Consider the following 18,856-nt stretch of genomic DNA (forward strand, 5'->3'; position numbering starts at 1 on the left):
ATTTGTCATAATTATCTAGATTTGTCATAATTATCATGGATTTGTCATAATTATCATGGATTTGTCATAATTATCATGGATTTGTCATAATTATCTAGATTTGTCATAATTATCATGGATTTGTCATAATTATCATGGATTTGTCATAATTATCATGGATTTGTCATAATTATCATGGATTTTTCATAATTATCATGGATTTGTCATAAATACTAATATGTTTTTTATTTTGCCAATCTGAGTATGTTATTGGGTACTTAAGATTGTATATTTTAGAGTGTGTAAATTTCTGTAAATTGTTAATTTTTACATTTAAAATTAAAATTATATTAGTAATACTGAAATTGTAAATCATTGAAAAAAAGAATTTCCTTAGATGAGCAAGACCTGTCTTAATGAATTAACCTCTGAAATGTACGAAGAAAGATTAAAAGATGGCGTAAGGTAATTTGATTCGTTATCATGAGGAAGTTAAATGGTTATTAAGCCAATCACTCATGTGTATTTGATTTTTTTTTATTCACTTCTGCCATCCCATACATTCCTGTGACATCTTGTTGTTTCAGACTAGCCCTGCAGTTTTTATCAGATGATCAAAGGCATGATATTGTCCGAGATAAAAACATCAAGTTTTTCTCTTCCAATGTAAGTGTTTAGAATTTAGTTGCCAAAGAATGCCGGTTTTTATTAAAGATGTTGCTTTTTACATGTGAGTAATCAGCAATGATTAAAATATTCTGTTTTTGTTTGAATATTTTGTTTTTATGCTTCTTACATGAATGTTATCTCTGTGTACAATTCTCTTTGTTTAAATCATAAACAATTAAATAAATAGTAAACTTTTCTGGTAAACTAGATTGCATAATAACACGTGCGTCAAATATGTTATTAATTTTTATATTGCTTTCCAGGTTTGGTCTCCAAAGAAGAAACGACGTGACGAAACTATTGATGATGATGGAATGATTGACAGTCCAGAGAAACAAGCAGAAAGTAAATTTAAATGTTACTTTCGGGGGCTGTTTATATGAGTCGGTTAGACAGCTGCCTAAAATCAGCTTCGTTATGATTTTGCACTGTTACACTGTCTCGTGTTAAATACAAATTAAAAAATAAGACTAGTTAGCAAAACTGAACTGTATCCACCCACATAAAATGGAAAAACTGCATCAATAATATATTGTTCAGCACAATACCATAAAATTGATAAAATTGTTTATCGAATGCGTTATTATGTTTGGCATTTTCAAGCAATGTAGAGAAATTCCAACTGTATTTGCCACAAAAAACAACAAAATATTTATGCTGGTGTGGCTGCATTAACAAGCCACACTTGTTGGATAAAACTTTCTTCCCTATATTGTTTGAATTATTTTAGTTTCAGAGCAGGATGAACGAATCAGTTTGATAGTTAAACTGAAGGGGAAGCTTATGTCGTGTTTTAATCCAGAGAGAATCAAAGATATTTTATTTGATATTCATGACATTTCTCCTGAAAAGTCTCATGTTGCAGTAAGTGTCCATCAGGTTTCGGTATTTAATTTATTACCTACCTTGATTTTGGTGCTCACATTTTTTCGATCGAATGATTCAGCAAAAAACAAAACAAGAACTTGTAAAACTAAGAGGTTTTCATGTTGCTAGCGTTTTTGTTTGTTTGTTTTATACAGTACAAATTTAGATTCTCATCTTTATTGATCACGTTGTTGCAGTATTATGGTTTAATTCTAATGTTGGAAAAAAAATTGAGTTAAAATTTTGACACAATTTATAAAGTATTTACCTGAAGCAGAACTAAATGCGTCATTTAGTTCTGCTTCAACTTTTAAAATCTTGTTTCTTCTCAATTAGGGTTATGAATGTGTGATGTATCATGATATTTTTAAAGAGATACGAGATTTGCTGATGTTCGATACTGTCCATGTCTGCGTGACAAAAGCACGCCAGCTTACTTTGCAAAAGGTAATGTGGTAGTACTGCATAAATTTGAACTCCAAAGTTACCATCATTCTTGCTTCCAAAGTTACTATCATTCTTGCTTCCAAAGTTACCATCATTCTTGCTTCCAAAGTTACTATCATTCTTGCTTCCAAAGTTACCATCATTCTTGCTTCCAAAGTTACCATCATTCTTGCTTCCAAAGTTACCATCATTCTTGCTTCCAAAGTTACCATCATTCTTGCTTCCAAAGTTACCATCATTCTTGCTTCCAAAGTTACCATCATTCTTGCTTCCAAAGTTACCATCATTCTTGCTTCCAAAGTTACCATCATTCTTGCTTCCAAAGTTACCATCATTCTTGCTTAGAAGCGCTTTTTTAAAGTGGTGAAGAGGGTGCTAATAAAAGTTTGAAACCTGTCATTATTACGACAATTTTTTTTAAGAAAAATAAAATCTTGTCTTGAGTCAGACAATTCATTTGCGAGACCCCATTTCTCATATTGTTTCCCTTGAGTTAGTAAGCCTGAAGAATGACTAGTGTCTGGAAGACTGTATGATGTAGAATATAGCCTTCCAAATCATTCTATTTGAGCTATATCTGACGTACTAAAAGTAATCTCCATTCTGATATTTTATTACAATTCCATCCTGAATTCTTATTAGAATTAATTCTTATATCAGCGTTCGTTCATGTCTGAGTTGTGGCATATTTACTTTTATTTTTTTCTCTTTTAGTTGCACTTTATTTTACTTTTTAGTGAGCACAAGAAGTAACTACTTGATTTATTTCATTTTTTTCAGAAATGTCAAGAAGCCTTGCCAATCCTAAACACATGCGTCGACACACTGCATTCGTATGCCATCAAAGCAAGCCCTGGCTTTTCAATTTCACGTGTTAAAAATTTGCTGCATCACGAGTTGCTGTGGACTGAGTTAAATTTTGCTGAATATAGTCCAGACAGGTGACGATTTTGTAAATGACTACCCATTAGACCTATTCACAGAAAGAAGTTGAAAACTGTAGAATATTTTCAGTTGTTTTACAGTACAAATTGAGATTCTTTGAAACTTCTTGTTTCCAGAGGATTTCAAGGTGTATGTTTTGTATCAACTAGAGTACATTATTCTGAATATTTGTCGATTGGTTATTGATTTTAAACACGAATAATTGTACAATTTATATGTTATGAATCCTGGGTATGTTAATAAAAGCGTGGACTTTATTATTTCCATCATTTTAAAAACGTTTTAGTGTCAACTTGCAAGAGACAATGAGAAGAAGTAAGGCTTGCATAAAGCACAGTCAACAAGGTAAGCAAATCCTCTTTTACAGTAAATCTTTGTTAAACTTCAAAAAAATGTTAATTTCTACTTTTTTACTTTCTGCTTTTTTAACACTATGCTTCTATATTATAAAAGTATAAATATGCTTTTCTAAGAAGCATCATAAAACTACTGTTGAAACACAGAGAATTTGTACCCTGGCATAGTGTCAAACTAACAGACTACTAATTTCGTAATTTGTAACCCTGGCATAGTGTCGACTTAACGGACTAATAATTTTGTAACTTGTAACCCTGGCATAGTGTCAACCTAACAGACTAATAATTTTGTAATTTTTAACCTGGCACAGTGTCTACCTAACGGACTAATAATTTAACCTTACTTCCTGGTTGCTACGGGCATGTTATGTCATTTTAATTCCCATTATCTAATGTGAATAAATATGTAGAATATTTGTACCGTCAGCAAGCTTTACTTGCTTAATTAGGATGAAAACACTTGAAATCTTCTAAAAACCTAAAAAATCGGAGGTCTCTGAAATCTCTGAAATAATGTAAAATTTAGACAAAAAATATTGGTTTCCGCTTAAATCTTTTAAAATTGTTTATGCTGACATATTTTTTTTTTCTGTCAAAGTGGTCACTTTTTATGCTCATGTTCAAAAAACAGAAAAACAGAAAAAAGGGATGGCTTGCTTGCAGAGTCAGTTCAATTTTTCAACTCGGGTTATAGCGAGCTGGCTCGGGCATGTAATAGCTTAGAATGAGACAGAAACGAGTTGGTGCAGTTTTAGATCATTTAAATTTTTCAATATAATAGTGAGTTGGTACCGGGTTGTAACCAGCCAGCATTGGGTTAACCCACCTAATATAATTAGCCTATTTGTAACTTTTTCAAAATATGGAATATGGTTTAAATTATAACCATATTTCATATTTGATGTTTTTCCTAATTTTGATCAAAAAACATCCTAAATTATCCAAAAATTGTAAATTTTTAATCTGGCGGCCCTGTATAAAACTGGGAAAGTAACTTTTTATTATACGAGAATGATGAACGAATTGCCCATGCATCAAGCATCAAGCATACCATAAATACTTGATTTTCCACCCCATTTTCGCTAGCAGTCCCTCTTGATGTGGCGCCCTCTTTTGGGGTTATCTTTGAAAAGAAGACCCATCTTAAATAAATTTAATTAGTTAATCGGTTTAGCGTTGTTAGTGCAAGAAGATATTTTTCGTTAAACGTTCCTCGCGATTAAATCTGCTTAAAAGACCACAGAAGTTTGTTTTTTTAAATTAAATATATTTTGTTTGTTTTAGACCCGCCTCCGTCTCCTCATATCTACCAAGCCATCGTGATTCATCTGTTAAATTCAAAAGAAAACCAATTTCTTACGAATGCCGGAAGTAACTTTGATGTCACTGTTGTCGATTACTTGCAGGTTAGCTCTTTGGTATTTATTTCAAAAGATTTAGGCTGTAGAGCTTTTCATGTTCATATCAGTATTAATAACTTTTTCCCTTATTTCATGCATATTTATTCCCCATCTAAATCTTTATCCGTATGAGTATACGGCACTACTTCATCGTACCTGTATATTATCGTAAGTATGATATTTAAAACGCTTTTTGCTCCATAGCTTGGCTACCATCTTTCCTCAGTTGTTTGTGGTCTCCAACGTGGTGTGGAAGTGTTGCGTGCTGCTGCCAAGGGATTATGGGATGCGGGTAACCTTTTTTAGAAATTCAGGAAAATTTCGAAAAGTGATTTTTATCTCAGGAAAAACCTGAAGAGTTATGAATTCTTTTTGTTTTTGAGAATTTCTTTTCTTTTCGAAATTTTTTCTGCCAAATTACCCTTTACTTTCTTCCGTACAAAGTGTTGAAGATAGTTGGAGATTGTGTGGATGCTGCACAAGGTCCACCTCCTGTCCAATCCAGCTCAAGAGCAAGAGGTCCAGTAGAAGACCAACATATGTGGACGTTGCATTGTTTTATTTCAAAGTAAGTGTCATGTCTGGTGGAGATTACAGGTAGAACATACCTGTTTTATGAGGAAGTCAATTCAACGTTTGCTCATAACCAATTAAGACACATGAAAAATAATGATGCTGTGAATAAAGGAAACCTTTGGTCTGTTACTAGTGTCTACTAGATTGCAATTCAAGTGGTCATAGCTTCACTTCATGACCTCGTTACACAATTATGTTTACTTAGTGCTCAATATGAGAAATTTTTATGTCTTAGAAGTCGTTTAATTGAACAGTCTTTTTTTAGAGATGATTTTGTATCACTGGTGTTAAAATTAAAGGTAAGTTTCTCTGTTTTCTTATCTACCCTAACTCTTTTGCAACAGACACTTTTTTTATCTGGTGTTTTTTAAACAGGTTCAGAGTTAAGAAAGTATTGGAGTAGGTTTTATACCAGCCTTTAAAACTCCAATTAGTTAAATTTTATTAAAAAAATAACTGGTTGAAGTAAGTGGTAGAGATGGTTATATTTTGAAACAAAAATAGAGATAACATTCTTGAAAAAAGTATGTATAATGGTAAGATGTAAAAGATTTTTGTTTAGAAATATCATTGCTAAAATATTTTTTTATTATTTTAGAAAATGATTGTTTTCTTATTCGAACTTCTTCTTATTCCAAATCTGTGGCTATTATTTATTTATTTTCTCAAATCTTGTATTGTTTCAGCAGAGCATTTTCTTAAAAAGAAACGTCTGTTTTTAGGGATAAGTTCTACTAGAGTGTGTATATTGAAGCGAATAAAGTAAATGTAGCGAGTTGTACGTCCCTAGGGTTTCTCATCACGAGTTTTATTGCCCGCTTTAGTTGTAAGTACGGGGGAATGGTTCTTGCTGATTGCCACATTTGGGGATTGTCCAAACATTGAAAACATTAAAAATTGCGGAGATGGTGTAGTGGTAGCGCATTACTTGTAATCATATGGTTTCAGGTTCGCGTCCCCACCCTGGCGCACTTTAAATGTAGTGTTGTCAGCCATCTACTGATCACTAACCGGCGGTGGCAGGCAAGCAAGCCAGAGCAATGCTATACGTATCTCTAGCGGTGATCTGACATAGTTACAGTCGGAGGGGAGGAAGAGCCTGCCGTTGGAATGGAATCCCCAAGGACGTAAAAACCTTCCTTTAGGTACTTAATATACGAGTAAAGAAACATTTTGCATTGTCATGAGAACCTTTAATCCACTTTTTTCCCGCTTTTTCCGATCTTAAATGAGCTATAGTCCATTTTTGGCGTAAGTAATTTCTAAGTATACGTTCCAGGTGATAGCAAAAATAAACTTATTATTTACGTATTAGTTTTCTTATTACTGGACGCGGTGTGAACTAGTGGTAGGGCATTCCACTGGTAATCATATGGTTGCAGGTTCCAGTCCCTGTACCTACGCTTTTTCAATACAGTATTGTTAGTTCATTTGAACCGACTTGTGTGGCAAGCAAGTACGTTAGAACAATGCTGTGCTAATAGAGCATAGTTGTTTGCAGTCAAGAAACCAACCATTAGGATGGAATCGTTAAACCGGACGTTAAACCCTCAGTAACTTACTTTCTTTACAATTCTATTCAATAGGACGACACACTACTGTCACTCCTCTTATCCTGTTTAACATCATTACTGTGTGTGGACAAGGTATGTTGCTAAACGTTAGTTGCATACATAGTATGTCTAGAGGATAGATTTCGTCGTCAATGTTCTGTCTAATAATCCAATTTTAAAATATTCAGAAGTCGGCTTATATTGCGTTGCATTGTGGGTAATCTGAAATTAGTAAAAAACACTTGGACAACAAGCAAGTTTAAGTGTTGCTAAAACCCGAATATTTCTTATGCTACAAGTCGAGAGGTCCCGTAACTCTGCTTTGTAAACAGTAACTCGATGAAGCAATATTGTATCAAAAGCGTGCGCAGGCAAATTACTCCTTAGTATTTCACATGTTTTGCGATTTTCAATCTTTTTTATTATAGGATGAAATAAATATTGAAATTAAGGATTCTTATTCCCATTTATGGCCATCAGTTTTAGACAGGTAATTAGAAGTGATGGTCTGTATGTACATGTAACCTTTCTTAACGATCTTCTGTGTTTTTATAATTCAAACTAAAAACTTTTTAGTGAGATAAAATGCAGTAACATACAAATCCTGTCTGTATTAAAACCCCTGTGCGATTACTGCATTCAGCAGAACTCTAGAAACATAACGTGGCTTCGAACTATCGGTGACGTACATTTGGGTAAGTATTATGCAAACGTTTATACCCAATGATACTGTCCATCTTTTAAATGCGTCTATCTAGTAAGTTGTTCTAAATAGGATTACATTTTTTAACCAGTGTTAGAGTTGTGTAGATGCGGTAGCTAAACTTTTCAATTTTATTTTTGTTAGTTAGAAATTGAAGTACTTTTTTTTAGCTTTTTAATGTTATATTATTTAGCTTGATAAGTCTTTCTATATTTTCAGTTGAAGGAAACTATCGAGAAGCGATGAAATGTTATCTTGAACTTGGCTCAATTACTACATCTTTCTTCAGTAGACCTGTACCTTACAGTGTCTGGGATGAAAAGGTAGCATGGACAAGCATAACTGGTGCACATCACCTGTTTTATTACCTTGGGGAGGAAATTTCTACAGCCAGAAATTATCGCGGAATTAATTTTTGCGAATTTGGGTCGATTAAACTAAAACTGGCAAGTGGCAAGAATATTTTCCTTAAAATTTAGGTGAAATTAGCAATTCGTGGATATATATTCCGCCAATTTTTTTTTCTCAAAATGGAAAAATATTAAGATTCCGAAACATTTAAAAGTTGCAAGTTTCTTTAAAAACAAAAGATTCTTTTCATTTCTAATAACAAGCAAAAAGTTGTAAAATTGTACTTAGGGGGTTGGGTTGAAATAATTTCATGGTTATAAAAAATGTTGAAGAATTATTAATAGGGGCAGCACTTCAAAGACTCAAAAAAATTTTCACCAATTTATATTTGCTTAAATCGCGACAATGTTTCTGCTTAAATCACCATTGTATGAAAACACGATTCGCAAAGTATATTAAATATATTTCGCGAAAATGTCTGGTCGTAAAAATTTCAGCTTTTTTGTTTGTGCAGTGTAACAAGAAGTCGTTACAGGTGTTGATGACCGCCAATAATAACACGTTTTTCTACTGTTTTCTCACAAAACCTGTTACGAAGGTGAATTTGTGGAAAGAGTAATTTCTTTACTTTGTGTATTTTTCTTTTTCTTAGATTTATCGAAACATGATCAAGTGTTGTCAGAAACAGAAAGCTTACACACAGGTAAAAATCGGTTGTCCTGCACCCCAACCTTATAGTGATGAAATAACAACCCTATTATAAAACGTGTGATGAGATGTTTGGTTTTGGTACCCAGTGAAATTCGCATATGTAGGGAGATCAGATTAGATGTCAGACAGAAAAAATAGTAGGCTTTGCCAGTCAGCCAAAGTTACTCAAATTTTATTCAGTAATCATAAATTTCATAGAAATTTTTTTTGTTTTGCTATTATTTTTTTTTACTTGTTTTCACGTTGTTATTCGTGCATTTTTACAGCGTATAAAGGATAGTCACTTTTGATTTGCAAAATTGAAATGCGAGATTAGATAACCTGTAAAAATTCTTCCTCTTTCCATTCTCGTGTTATATTGAATTGTTTATTCGGCCACGACGATCTGAGAAAGCTTCGATTCTCGATACCCCAGTTACGGTAATTAGTTGCTTGTAAACTATATGTTCATATTTTTGTTTCAGGTTGTGCTGCTTTGCCAGTTCACTGATCCTATTGAATACGACGTTGCTTTTGAAGCTATCTTGAAAAGATCAAGGTATGTATCGGGAAACATATTTATGGTCATAAAAAACAGGTGGCAGGGTCTAATCGAACCACTACAGCCCCTGTATACACAATTTTCCTTTTATGAGAGTATGCTTTACAAGAATATAAGGCTGCGATTTTAGGTTAAAACAATAGATATATTGTTTAGATAATGGAGAAATAAAAATAATGACCAGTCTAATTAGAATTTTAATAATCTTATTAAACAAACGTGTATACGAATGTGTGACTAGCTCTTAAAAGTTTGCTCTATCTCTGACGATTTTTAGTTTTTTTAGTAGTTCTTATGGCTGAATTTTGAGTTGTAATCCAGTTTGTGAGATTATTTGTATTGGCGTAAATTTAATCTGATGTGCGTTATAAAATACATGAAATAAGTTTTTTGTTTCGTTTCAGTGACGATGGTATGGATGCATTTTACGACTGCCTTTGGGATGTAAACATTCTAGAATATCTCATTCGTATCTTTTCGACATTTTCTTTCTGCTGATAGGCGAGTAAATTTTTGTTTTCCATCGTCTTTGAAAAATGTTTCGTAGGTGCTAGATCTTTAACTTCGGTGTAGATAGCCATCACAAAAGAGGCGAAATAGAGAAACGAAAGCTAGCGGTAAGAAGTGGCATTTTTATGTTTTTTATTTACTGCTAATAGTGGAAGAAAGCGGTATTACCTCATCACTCGACCAAATCACAAAATACGGTGTTTTTTTAGATCAAAGTACTTGGACAGCCCGAACTGAACTGTCGATGCAGTTCTGACATTCTACAACAAGGTCGAGACACAAGAAAAACCAAATTTCTTCGAACTTTAGTGAGAATGTATTGGGAATAATATTGTCAAGGCTTTGTTATGATTTTTCCCAACAGAGACGTCGTACGTAATGCATTCTCTTTTCGCATAATTTAGCAAAGGATGAGAAACAACACTTCTAGCACAGATATCCATTGAGATGTGGAAAACTTATAGCTACAAGATCAATCACGAAAATACTTTAAACACTTTCTTTTATGTTGATTATGACTGCTGGTTTTAAGAAAACAAATTATAACACAGAAGTTGGAAATAATAAATTGTGTGTTTGTTTACATAGATCTTAATTTTCTTTTGTTTTTTATTGCTTTATATATAACTTCTGTTAGAAGTCGCTATACAACCACAACTTCTGTTTCTCTCTTTCTTTAATTGAAGAAAAAAACTTGATTTTTCTTCGTACAGCAAGAAGTCGTAAACATTAGGGGGATACATTTTTGCAAAAATAAAATTATTCCCAAATTCGCAAACTACTTGAAATATCCAGACTGCTATTCGACACCTTAAGTTCTCAGGAATTTCCATCATTTTTAAATTCGAGAAAACAAGTTCTCGGGAAATGATGGAGCGTTTAGGTCATGTGTGAATTTTTTCCTTTTTCCTTCATAAAAATAAATGTTAAACTCTTTTTGAACTTTTTAAGCAACTTTTTTCGGTATAGTACAATTATTAGATTTCATTTTTCAATCGTTTGCGATTTTGTTCTTGCGAAATTTCTTTTGTTTTCCCATTCGCAAAAAAATGAACATGAGCTTGCTACGATCTTCGTAGCGAAAGCATAGTAAATTAGCTCTTGCCATTCGTGGAAATGTTAGGTGGAATCGACGTGTTCTGTTGAATTATGTTGCATTCATGTTTACGATGAAAAGTAAACATTGTCTCATTTATTTCACACTCGGCCACTAATTTAATTACTAAACGAGGCATTAAAAATTAATATTAATCAAGACAAGATAAGGACTCTTTTATCCATGCTCAACTGTATGTTACGCTTGGTTGATTTTTCTTAATTAAGCTGAATATCATGCACGCTTTGTTCGCTAATAACTTGTAAACTTGTTTTTGTTTCATTTGAACAGTGTTCCGCTTGATTTCATTCTAGCTTCATCTGCATAAGCTCGATCAGATTTGGAAAGCTCAGCTCTTTCTGCAAAAAAACTACACTTTTGCTGAAAGCGTTTATTAAATAGAATTTTAATTTCCAAGGGTTCAAATTTGCGTATTTTAAATGCATTGGTAGTGTTGTAGGAGATTGGAAGTTGCAACGTTGGATGTTGTTTATAGAGATCAACAAAAATATGATGAAAAGCTACTTTTTCTTTTGTTTATTCGCTGCAGTACAGGTAGTTGTTGCGAAGTTAATTCTGTCTACTTCGAATGAATTTTATTGCAAATGAATCGAGTTCATTCTACCTACCTCTTGCAATATAACTTTGAGTTTCTATTGTTTCTATTCAATATTTTCATAGTGTTGTCATAACGACAAAAATGAGTGTTGTCATAAGTGTGTTAGATATATATTGGTGACATTTCTAAAATTTAAAAAGTTTGTAAAAAATTTTGTTTTTTCTTTTTGTTTGTGGTAACAGTGTTTAGATACCAGTCTTGTATAACATCGAACATCATAACATCGAACATCGAAAACTGTAAGCTGTAGAAGTCAGTAACTTTTACCTACGAGCGGATATAGCAGAAATTTGACATGTTATAAAAACAAACAAAAAAGAATACTGATTTACTTATTGTATCATAAACGTGAATTGTTTTTGTATTTTTTCAGCAAAATTTGGAGATATTCGGTAAATCGGGCTAAAGAAAGTGAACAAATATTTTCGGCTTCCCATTTTTCTACCCTGTTCGCCTTTTTATTCAACGCAAACTTAACAAAAAACGGAGGCGAATTTAATGTTCTCTCATGTTGTAGCGCTGTATCCCGATTTTAATTTGATCCTTTTTTATTATAGCTTGCACACTTGGAAGAATTGGACTTAGAGAGTATTTTAAAACAGATTACGCCTGACCCGTCTGAAAATGTCGACGTTATACCGTCAGGTGAATTTGCTAGATTTCGTCGTAGTAAAATATTATCGGCTGACGAAGAAAAAAATATGTTGGACGATATAAGTAATAGCAAGAGAACTCAGAAACGAAACTCTGAAGACGAGAAGAAATTCTCTGTGGTGAAATTACCTGACTCGGCAAATGCGACACCTGAGCAAGACGCAGCTGGCCTAAAACCTGCTCGTGCACCTGAGGCGTTCGGCGATGCTGAAAAATTGACAAAAGGAAAGGGAATAATCAGTGACTCTCAACCGAATACGTTACTAAACAGCACTGCGGAGAAAAACCCAAGTAGATCTAACATTATCATGTTCTCGGCTAAACCCATCGACCACACTTCGCCTGTAATAAACGAGACGAAAACAAGTTTACAGTCGATAAAAGAAGCAAAAGAAATTTCAACCAACGGTACTGGTCACCGACGTGATGATGTTCCAGAAGGGTCTGGATCTGGAAGTGATAATTCTGAATCATCAGGGTCTGGATCGGGTAGCGGCGAGGTTATCACAAAAAGATCCAACATTGCAAGAAACATTGACAATGGTTTGACCGTTAACGAAGCAGCGTTCTTATCAAGCTTAGAGGGTTCAGAATCTGGAAGTGGATCCGATGAGGAGTCTGGTGATGAAAGTGGCAGTGGCACCGTTGAAAATGATAAGGATGCTGTCCGAAGAAGTGAGCAACCAAAAACTAACGCAACTTCGAATGGAATACCGACGTTAAACGGTAAACAAAACAATACTATGCTCTCCAACGCAGAGAGCAATATTACAGCCATCCAAAACATGTCCAGTCCTGCTGCAACCCTTTCGGTGCCTTCAAATGCAACTGTTAGGGTCATTCAACCAACAAACCAAACTCAAATGGCAACCCCAGAAGCAGCTGCCGTTGCTACAGAAAAGGATCCAGCAGCAACAGTGACACCCTCCAATGTTACTGTTAACGCCCAAGGAGTTGCACCATCTTTATCAGAAACGCCGATTGCCCAATCTAACTTACTCAATCTTTACCCATCATATACGCCAAAAAACGCCACAGTACAATCCAATTTGCCAGAAACTGCAGCACTAACTAACACTACAGTGGTTGATGATAATAAACCTGCTCTTGAAAATATAACAGACGCCGTTCATAAGGTGACAACAAACTCCACAACGCCATACAATGCTTCGGCAGCCCAAACTCAAAAACCAGTTAAGAAATACACGCTCGATCAGACACCTGAAGAAGTGGAACTGTCTAACGAGGCAGCTAAGTTGTTTAATTTTGAATCCGATAATGGATCGGGTGATGAGGAGAGCGAGTTGTTACCTTCAAGTAATAAAATTAAGGCTAAAGGAGCTGGGAACGATGATGACGATGATTTGCCAGGTGCACGTGGTGGATTAAACGAAGAAGATCTGCAAAGCCTTCAGAAAGGTGACAGTAAGCCAGCCTCCACCGCAGATGACGATGATTTAATGAGCTCTACTACCAGTAAGCGCTCTGAAACACCAAAAGAAACACCAGAGAAGAAGAGTGAGAAAACATGGAGCGTAGTTTTAAACGATACCAGTGCTGATTTACCAGGTGGTTATGGGGAAGAAGGGTCTGGATCAGGCTCAGGTACATTCGGTGGTAAGGAAGTTGAATTTCAAGTGGAGAGTTCTATTGGTTCCTCTTTTGACCAAAGCATAAAAAAATCGAAACCTGAGAAAGGCGAGGGTGATCTCCTGCCAGGTGATTATGGGGATGAGGCGCCACTTACTGACGCTGATGAGTCTGGAAGTGGTGTTTCTGATGATGAATCTGGCAGCGGTAGTGACTATGACGATGAATCCGGAAGCGGTTCGGGAAGCAGCCAAGCAGTACATGAGTTGCTTCATGCTGCAGCATCTACTGAAGAACGTGCACCAACTCTGAAACAAAGTACTGCTTCTGTTCGCCTCCAGCAAAATCCAACTCCTGTCGCTGTGAAAGCAGACGTACCGACGAAAAGAGTCGCAAATTTACTCAGAGGAAATAACTCGTTTAGCTATAATGCCCCCACGACCAGAGTAAACAACGTCTACAATCGAAATACGACGTTTGATGAAGATCAAGATCAAGAATCTGGTGATGGTATGGCTGAAGATGAGTCTGGTTCTGGATCAGCTGATTCTGATTTGGATGTAGCCCCAGATCAGGAGGGTGGGCAGTACACTGGTGATATACCAAGCAATCCCACAGATATGAGCGCTATTGATGCCGTCTCAAATAATCGTCTACCATCAGGCATGGATGCTGACATGTTTGCTCCTAAACGTTTCCATGCTAACATGACGGTCCCTTCAAGGTTTCAAACTAACATTGTCCCTGTTGAGGGTGACAGTGATAACGATGGCCCTTCATACGTAGCAGCTGAAGAGACCGACAATTCAGAGAGTGGAGACAATTCAGAGAGTGGAAGCGGCAGTGGGGATGCCAGTGGTAGCGGCAGCAGCTCAGACGTGCAGGAAAATTCGCAGCGTGACAATGCGGAGCAGGAAGAACGCGAAGGTACTGAGCAGAGCACCTTAGAGCAAAACGCACGAGAACAAGAAGCGCACGAACACGAAGAGTTGGCACAAGATGAGCGAGAAAGTAACAGAATGCCAGAAAGTTTGTCTTCAGATGAAGTTACTGGTACTGCTCGAGGTGGAACCGATGAAGTGCCAAATACTGATGAATCAGCTAAAGAAACCACTAATGGAGCTACCGAGGAAAACGCATCGAATGAACCTAGTTCCAGTGGTACGTAATAATTCTACTCATATTTAATGTAGGCCATATTCTTGATAGTAATAACAAGTAAAAACAACTCAACCTACACACATCAGATGAGCTCATGAATTTTTTCCTTCATATTTGAGGTAGAAAGAAAGCTGATATTGAATTGTTAATTTGGATTGTCAGCTCTACCGCGTGAAGTTTTTCAGTTAAAACGACTACTCAACAACTAGTAATGGCAACCCAGTTACAGAAATTAATTTTTGAGAGTTATGTAATCATTATAATTTTCTCTTTCGTCTTCGATATAATACAGGCCGCATTCTGTGAATGAAAAAAAATTGAGTTCTGACTAAGAAAGAGAAAAGAGATTTCACAATGTAAAAACCAGGATTAACTAATCTCAAATTTGAAAAAAATCAATGTCATTTCCTGCTTTTAAGTTTATTTTTAAATAGAGATGTCCAAAAGATCTAGTGAGTACTTATAAAACGAAGGAGAGCGTTTATACTGTTTACATAATTAGATTTGGTGAACGAAAGAACTGAAAAACTTAGTAATTGTTAGTACGTGTTGATAGGATTAAAGTTAAGGTCTTTCAGAAAGATATGCTTTATTAGAACAATATAGGAATAGTTATAATGACTAGCCTGGTTAGAATTTTGATATTTTTATAAACAAGCTGCGTACAACGTTTAGAGCAAGAAACATCGAACGAAGAAGCTAACAAATCAGCACCCACTGAACAAGTCAGTCAAACAAAATCAAATACTGTTCCTGAGCAGGAACCAACTCATCGTCATCATCATCATCATCACCACCATCACAGACATCATCATCACAGATTTTTTAATGAAAGTGGCGACGATGAAAACTCTGAGGAGGGTACATGTACTGACCGACAGAATTGTCCGCCAGCCCCCACTCCGCCGCACTCGAAGTATACAGTAAGCGTAAAATATTTGATTAATTTTTGTTATTGTTTTTAATAAGGCGCATAACGTAATAAAATATTTTGTTATTTTCTTGCTTTAAGACATTCTCTTATTCTAGTCAGATTTTATTCGCAAATTCTTAAAAATTATATTCTTTAAATATCCGCTTTTGTTTAAAAAGCATGTTACATTGCATAAAAAATTTAATCCTCTCCTGAACAACAAATTATGTCAATCATTTAAAAACGAAGCTTGAGTTCAAAATTATCATGCAAAAAAAAATAAGCGCCTGGGCACTGATTAAAAAATTTCGAAATTCAAGGGAGCGCTTATTAGAAAATGATGGGCGATTATTAGAAGATGATGGACGATTATTAGAAGATGATGGGCGATTATTAGGAGATAATATTCGATTATTAGAAAATGATGGACGATTATTAGAGGTAGCGCTTATAATACTGTAGGTTTAAATAAGAATTATAACAACTCTTTTTCAGGACCCTAGCGTCATGCCGCAAGAAGGCGATATTGTCACAGAACAGTTTCTTGAGCATTTAATGGTCAGCCAACTGTTGGAACAAAATTTGAATTTGTTTTACACCAACATGGCTGGTCGTCCAGGTGAACAGGGTGAGGAAGGTGAAAAAGGACCACCTGGTACGAGAGGCGAACCTGGAATGAACGGCTTCCCCGGATTGCCTGGAGACCCTGGGACTATAGGTAACTTCATGTTTGCTTTTTAAAGTTAAAATAAGATCTCTTTTCCCATGAATAATGTATTGATCCTGAATCAAAACACTTAAATTATGGCGAGTTTTATCTTCGTCGAACTAAAGAAATATTTTGTTAGTTTAAATAAATGATCGCAAGTGATTTCTCGCAAGTGATTGTTTCATTTCTGTATGTAAATATTCTTACCATGGTTATGCAATTTTTATTTTTACAGGTCCTCCTGGTCGAGCAGGTGTTAAAGGTCCTGTAGGACCGCCAGGCTTACCTGGAATGAAGGGGGAAATGGGAGATCCTGGCGAGGAAGGTTTAGGTGGACCTCCTGGCAGCCCTGGGCCACCAGGACCGCCTGGACCACGTGGTTATGAAGGAGAACCAGAAACATTTCCTGTAAGTTTAATGAGCTAATTGTTTTGGGTTGTTTACCACAACTTTTCTAACTCGGTTTGTGTTACACGCCATATACGACCCCACTAGACGGACATGTTAGAAAATTACTTAGGAAGTTTGTCGACTAAATATTGTTGCTTTATAAAATGTAAAAATTTGTAGGTAGATTCATTTTCTTTACATCACAAAAAAAAATTCGCAATTGTCCGATCACAGTGTTTTCGACAAACAAGAAGACTATAGTATGCATAAAAAGAAATAAACCAACCTCGGTATTAAGACTCCTTTTCGCCTTTTTTGTATCGGGGTCTTCGCGCCGTCTCCAATATAAAAAAGTGAAATAAGGTCCCGAGGATGAGGTTGGGAAGAATTTTTTTTTTATCACTAATTGTTTTGCGTAAATTTTTAGAATTGTAGTTACGTCTGCGAGGGTGAAAAAGCTTGGTTGCAATGTCGACAATATGAAATTATCAAAATTCTGCGTGTGTTTTGGGGACGTGAAAATGATCAACTCAGCGGTAACCACCCATCTATATGTCCGAACGCACCTCAAGGTTTAAAACTTGACAAGTCTTGTGAAAGTAACACACAGAATGCTTTCAAAAAAGTGGAAGCGCAATGCAAGTTGCAAGCAGGTATTTCTTCTATTCGCCTATTTTTGTAAGTTTCTAAGTTTCCTGTGAAGTAAAAATAAGAATAAATAAATAAAATAAACAACGTAAAAATGTAAACAAATGTTTTTGGAAGAAAAGCATTTTCTTACCAAAAGCGTGAAAATTAATACTGGCGAAAATTAGTACCGGCGAAAATTGATACTTAAGATATCAAACGCAGAATCCGACAGACAATCACGCTAAGTGAAAACCGAATTTAACGTTGGTCTTGAATCCTGGGCCGATCAACAGCTAAAAATTTTACATTCTTTAGTTTCATAAAGGTCATTGTGTTTAGGTGCTAGGTCTGGTAAGTCTAAATTTCGGACTTATTCATTCATCATCAGTTTTATTAAATAAGGATACTCAACATTCTTTCATATATTTTCTCTTTTTAGGCTGTGAAATAGTTGCTTCCAATATTTTCTTCGACGACAACACTTGCGGAAATATATATAAATATCTGAAAGTATGTTATGAATGCATGCCTGATGAAGCCAACGCGGTTGATGTACTGCTAGACAAAAAACGAAGAAGAAAGAAAAAGAAAAAGAGAGGTAAGCAACTTCCTTCCCAGTATCTTTTATCTTTGTTCCGCGAGACCAATTTATTTTGACCAATCGTTAGATTTATGTTCTCCGCATCTATTTCTTGGAGAAAAAGCCCTCAGAAACACTGTCATGTTTTACGTTTTATTGTTTTATATTTTTAGAAAGTGAAAAATCGTTGATTTCTGATAAAAGAAAACGTTCCGTCTGGAATGACGACGAGATTAATTTTGTGCCCAACAATATCTGGAAACATCCACTTCACCAAGCAAAACATAACGTGTAGAGTTTAAACAGCCTTTTAAATTGCGTTCACCTTAGTAACAACATCGCTGAAAATCATTTTTTCAGCAGGCAAAAAAACCCGAGATAATTCATACATCATGCTTAGTCAGCGTTTGTTGTACAGAAAGAATAACAGTAAAATGATGATGTTTTTCAACTTCTCACAATATTCGGTCGCGCCTTTTAACAAGGTAGAGCATATTTTAAGGACCTCTTTTTTCCACGAGCAATAAAAGTAGTGTAGCAGTTCTTTGATAAATAGGTCTATTGAAAATTCAAGACCGATTTTTGTTAATTTATACGCACTAAATTAAAAAAAAATACTGCACACATTATAAAAGGAGAAAAACTCCAAGGTAGATTTTTGCTTACAATACATACACATGAACAATCCGAAAAAAATCGGGATTAAGAAATTTGCACTTTTATTAAGAATCACCATGTGACGTTACCATCATATAACATTTTTATTCACTGTCATGTCTTCAGATCACGTGATAAAGTCACGTGATACAGCGATCTTTTCATATTTTTATACAGAATGTTGTAAATATTTTTATGTTATTTTTAATACAACAAAATTGTTTTCCATGTTTATTTCTTGTAGTTGTT

General features: G+C 35.1%; 2 protein-coding genes across 3 annotated transcripts in view; both read left to right on the top strand.

Annotated features, from left to right (window-relative positions):
- LOC130613695 (integrator complex subunit 8-like) overlaps positions 1–10,203 on the top strand; it is a 30,230-nt gene extending 20,027 nt beyond the window's left edge. For both annotated transcript variants that reach the window (XM_057435025.1, XM_057435026.1), the window contains 20 exons: positions 377–444; positions 567–645; positions 912–993; positions 1,379–1,512; positions 1,852–1,962; positions 2,743–2,903; positions 3,194–3,252; positions 4,548–4,669; positions 4,868–4,955; positions 5,108–5,231; positions 5,505–5,538; positions 6,826–6,885; positions 7,221–7,282; positions 7,369–7,487; positions 7,715–7,818; positions 8,499–8,549; positions 9,022–9,095; positions 9,503–9,567; positions 9,672–9,715; positions 9,818–10,203. In XM_057435025.1, the coding sequence (XP_057291008.1) occupies positions 377–444; positions 567–645; positions 912–993; positions 1,379–1,512; positions 1,852–1,962; positions 2,743–2,903; positions 3,194–3,252; positions 4,548–4,669; positions 4,868–4,955; positions 5,108–5,231; positions 5,505–5,538; positions 6,826–6,885; positions 7,221–7,282; positions 7,369–7,487; positions 7,715–7,818; positions 8,499–8,549; positions 9,022–9,095; positions 9,503–9,567; positions 9,672–9,715; positions 9,818–9,937 (1,761 nt within the window). In that variant the 3' untranslated portion in view covers positions 9,938–10,203. The remainder of the gene's footprint in view (positions 1–376; positions 445–566; positions 646–911; positions 994–1,378; positions 1,513–1,851; positions 1,963–2,742; positions 2,904–3,193; positions 3,253–4,547; positions 4,670–4,867; positions 4,956–5,107; positions 5,232–5,504; positions 5,539–6,825; positions 6,886–7,220; positions 7,283–7,368; positions 7,488–7,714; positions 7,819–8,498; positions 8,550–9,021; positions 9,096–9,502; positions 9,568–9,671; positions 9,716–9,817) is intronic.
- A 149-nt stretch (positions 10,204–10,352) lies between these two features.
- Positions 10,353–18,841, top strand: LOC130613694 (uncharacterized). The gene is made up of 8 exons (XM_057435024.1): positions 10,353–11,259; positions 11,881–14,728; positions 15,404–15,651; positions 16,137–16,359; positions 16,586–16,758; positions 17,168–17,393; positions 17,810–17,968; positions 18,124–18,841. The coding sequence occupies exons 1-8, from the start codon at positions 11,188–11,190 to the stop codon at positions 18,243–18,245; spliced, it is 4,071 nt and encodes a 1,356-aa protein (XP_057291007.1). The 5' UTR covers positions 10,353–11,187; the 3' UTR covers positions 18,246–18,841.
- The last annotated feature ends 15 nt before the right edge of the window (positions 18,842–18,856 follow it).

This window comes from Hydractinia symbiolongicarpus, chromosome 11, assembly GCF_029227915.1.
Source record: "Hydractinia symbiolongicarpus strain clone_291-10 chromosome 11, HSymV2.1, whole genome shotgun sequence".
Lineage (NCBI taxonomy): Eukaryota > Metazoa > Cnidaria > Hydrozoa > Anthoathecata > Hydractiniidae > Hydractinia > Hydractinia symbiolongicarpus.

Coding starts and splice junctions, on each gene's coding strand:
- LOC130613694 (XM_057435024.1), top strand. CDS start 11,188: ATGTTGTTTATAGAGATCAACAAAAATATGATGAAAAGCTACTTTTTC. Junction 15,652..16,136: donor CGCCGCACTCGAAGTATACA/GTAAGCGTAAAA, acceptor ACTCTTTTTCAG/GACCCTAGCGTCATGCCGCA. Junction 17,394..17,809: donor GCAATGCAAGTTGCAAGCAG/GTATTTCTTCTA, acceptor TTCTCTTTTTAG/GCTGTGAAATAGTTGCTTCC.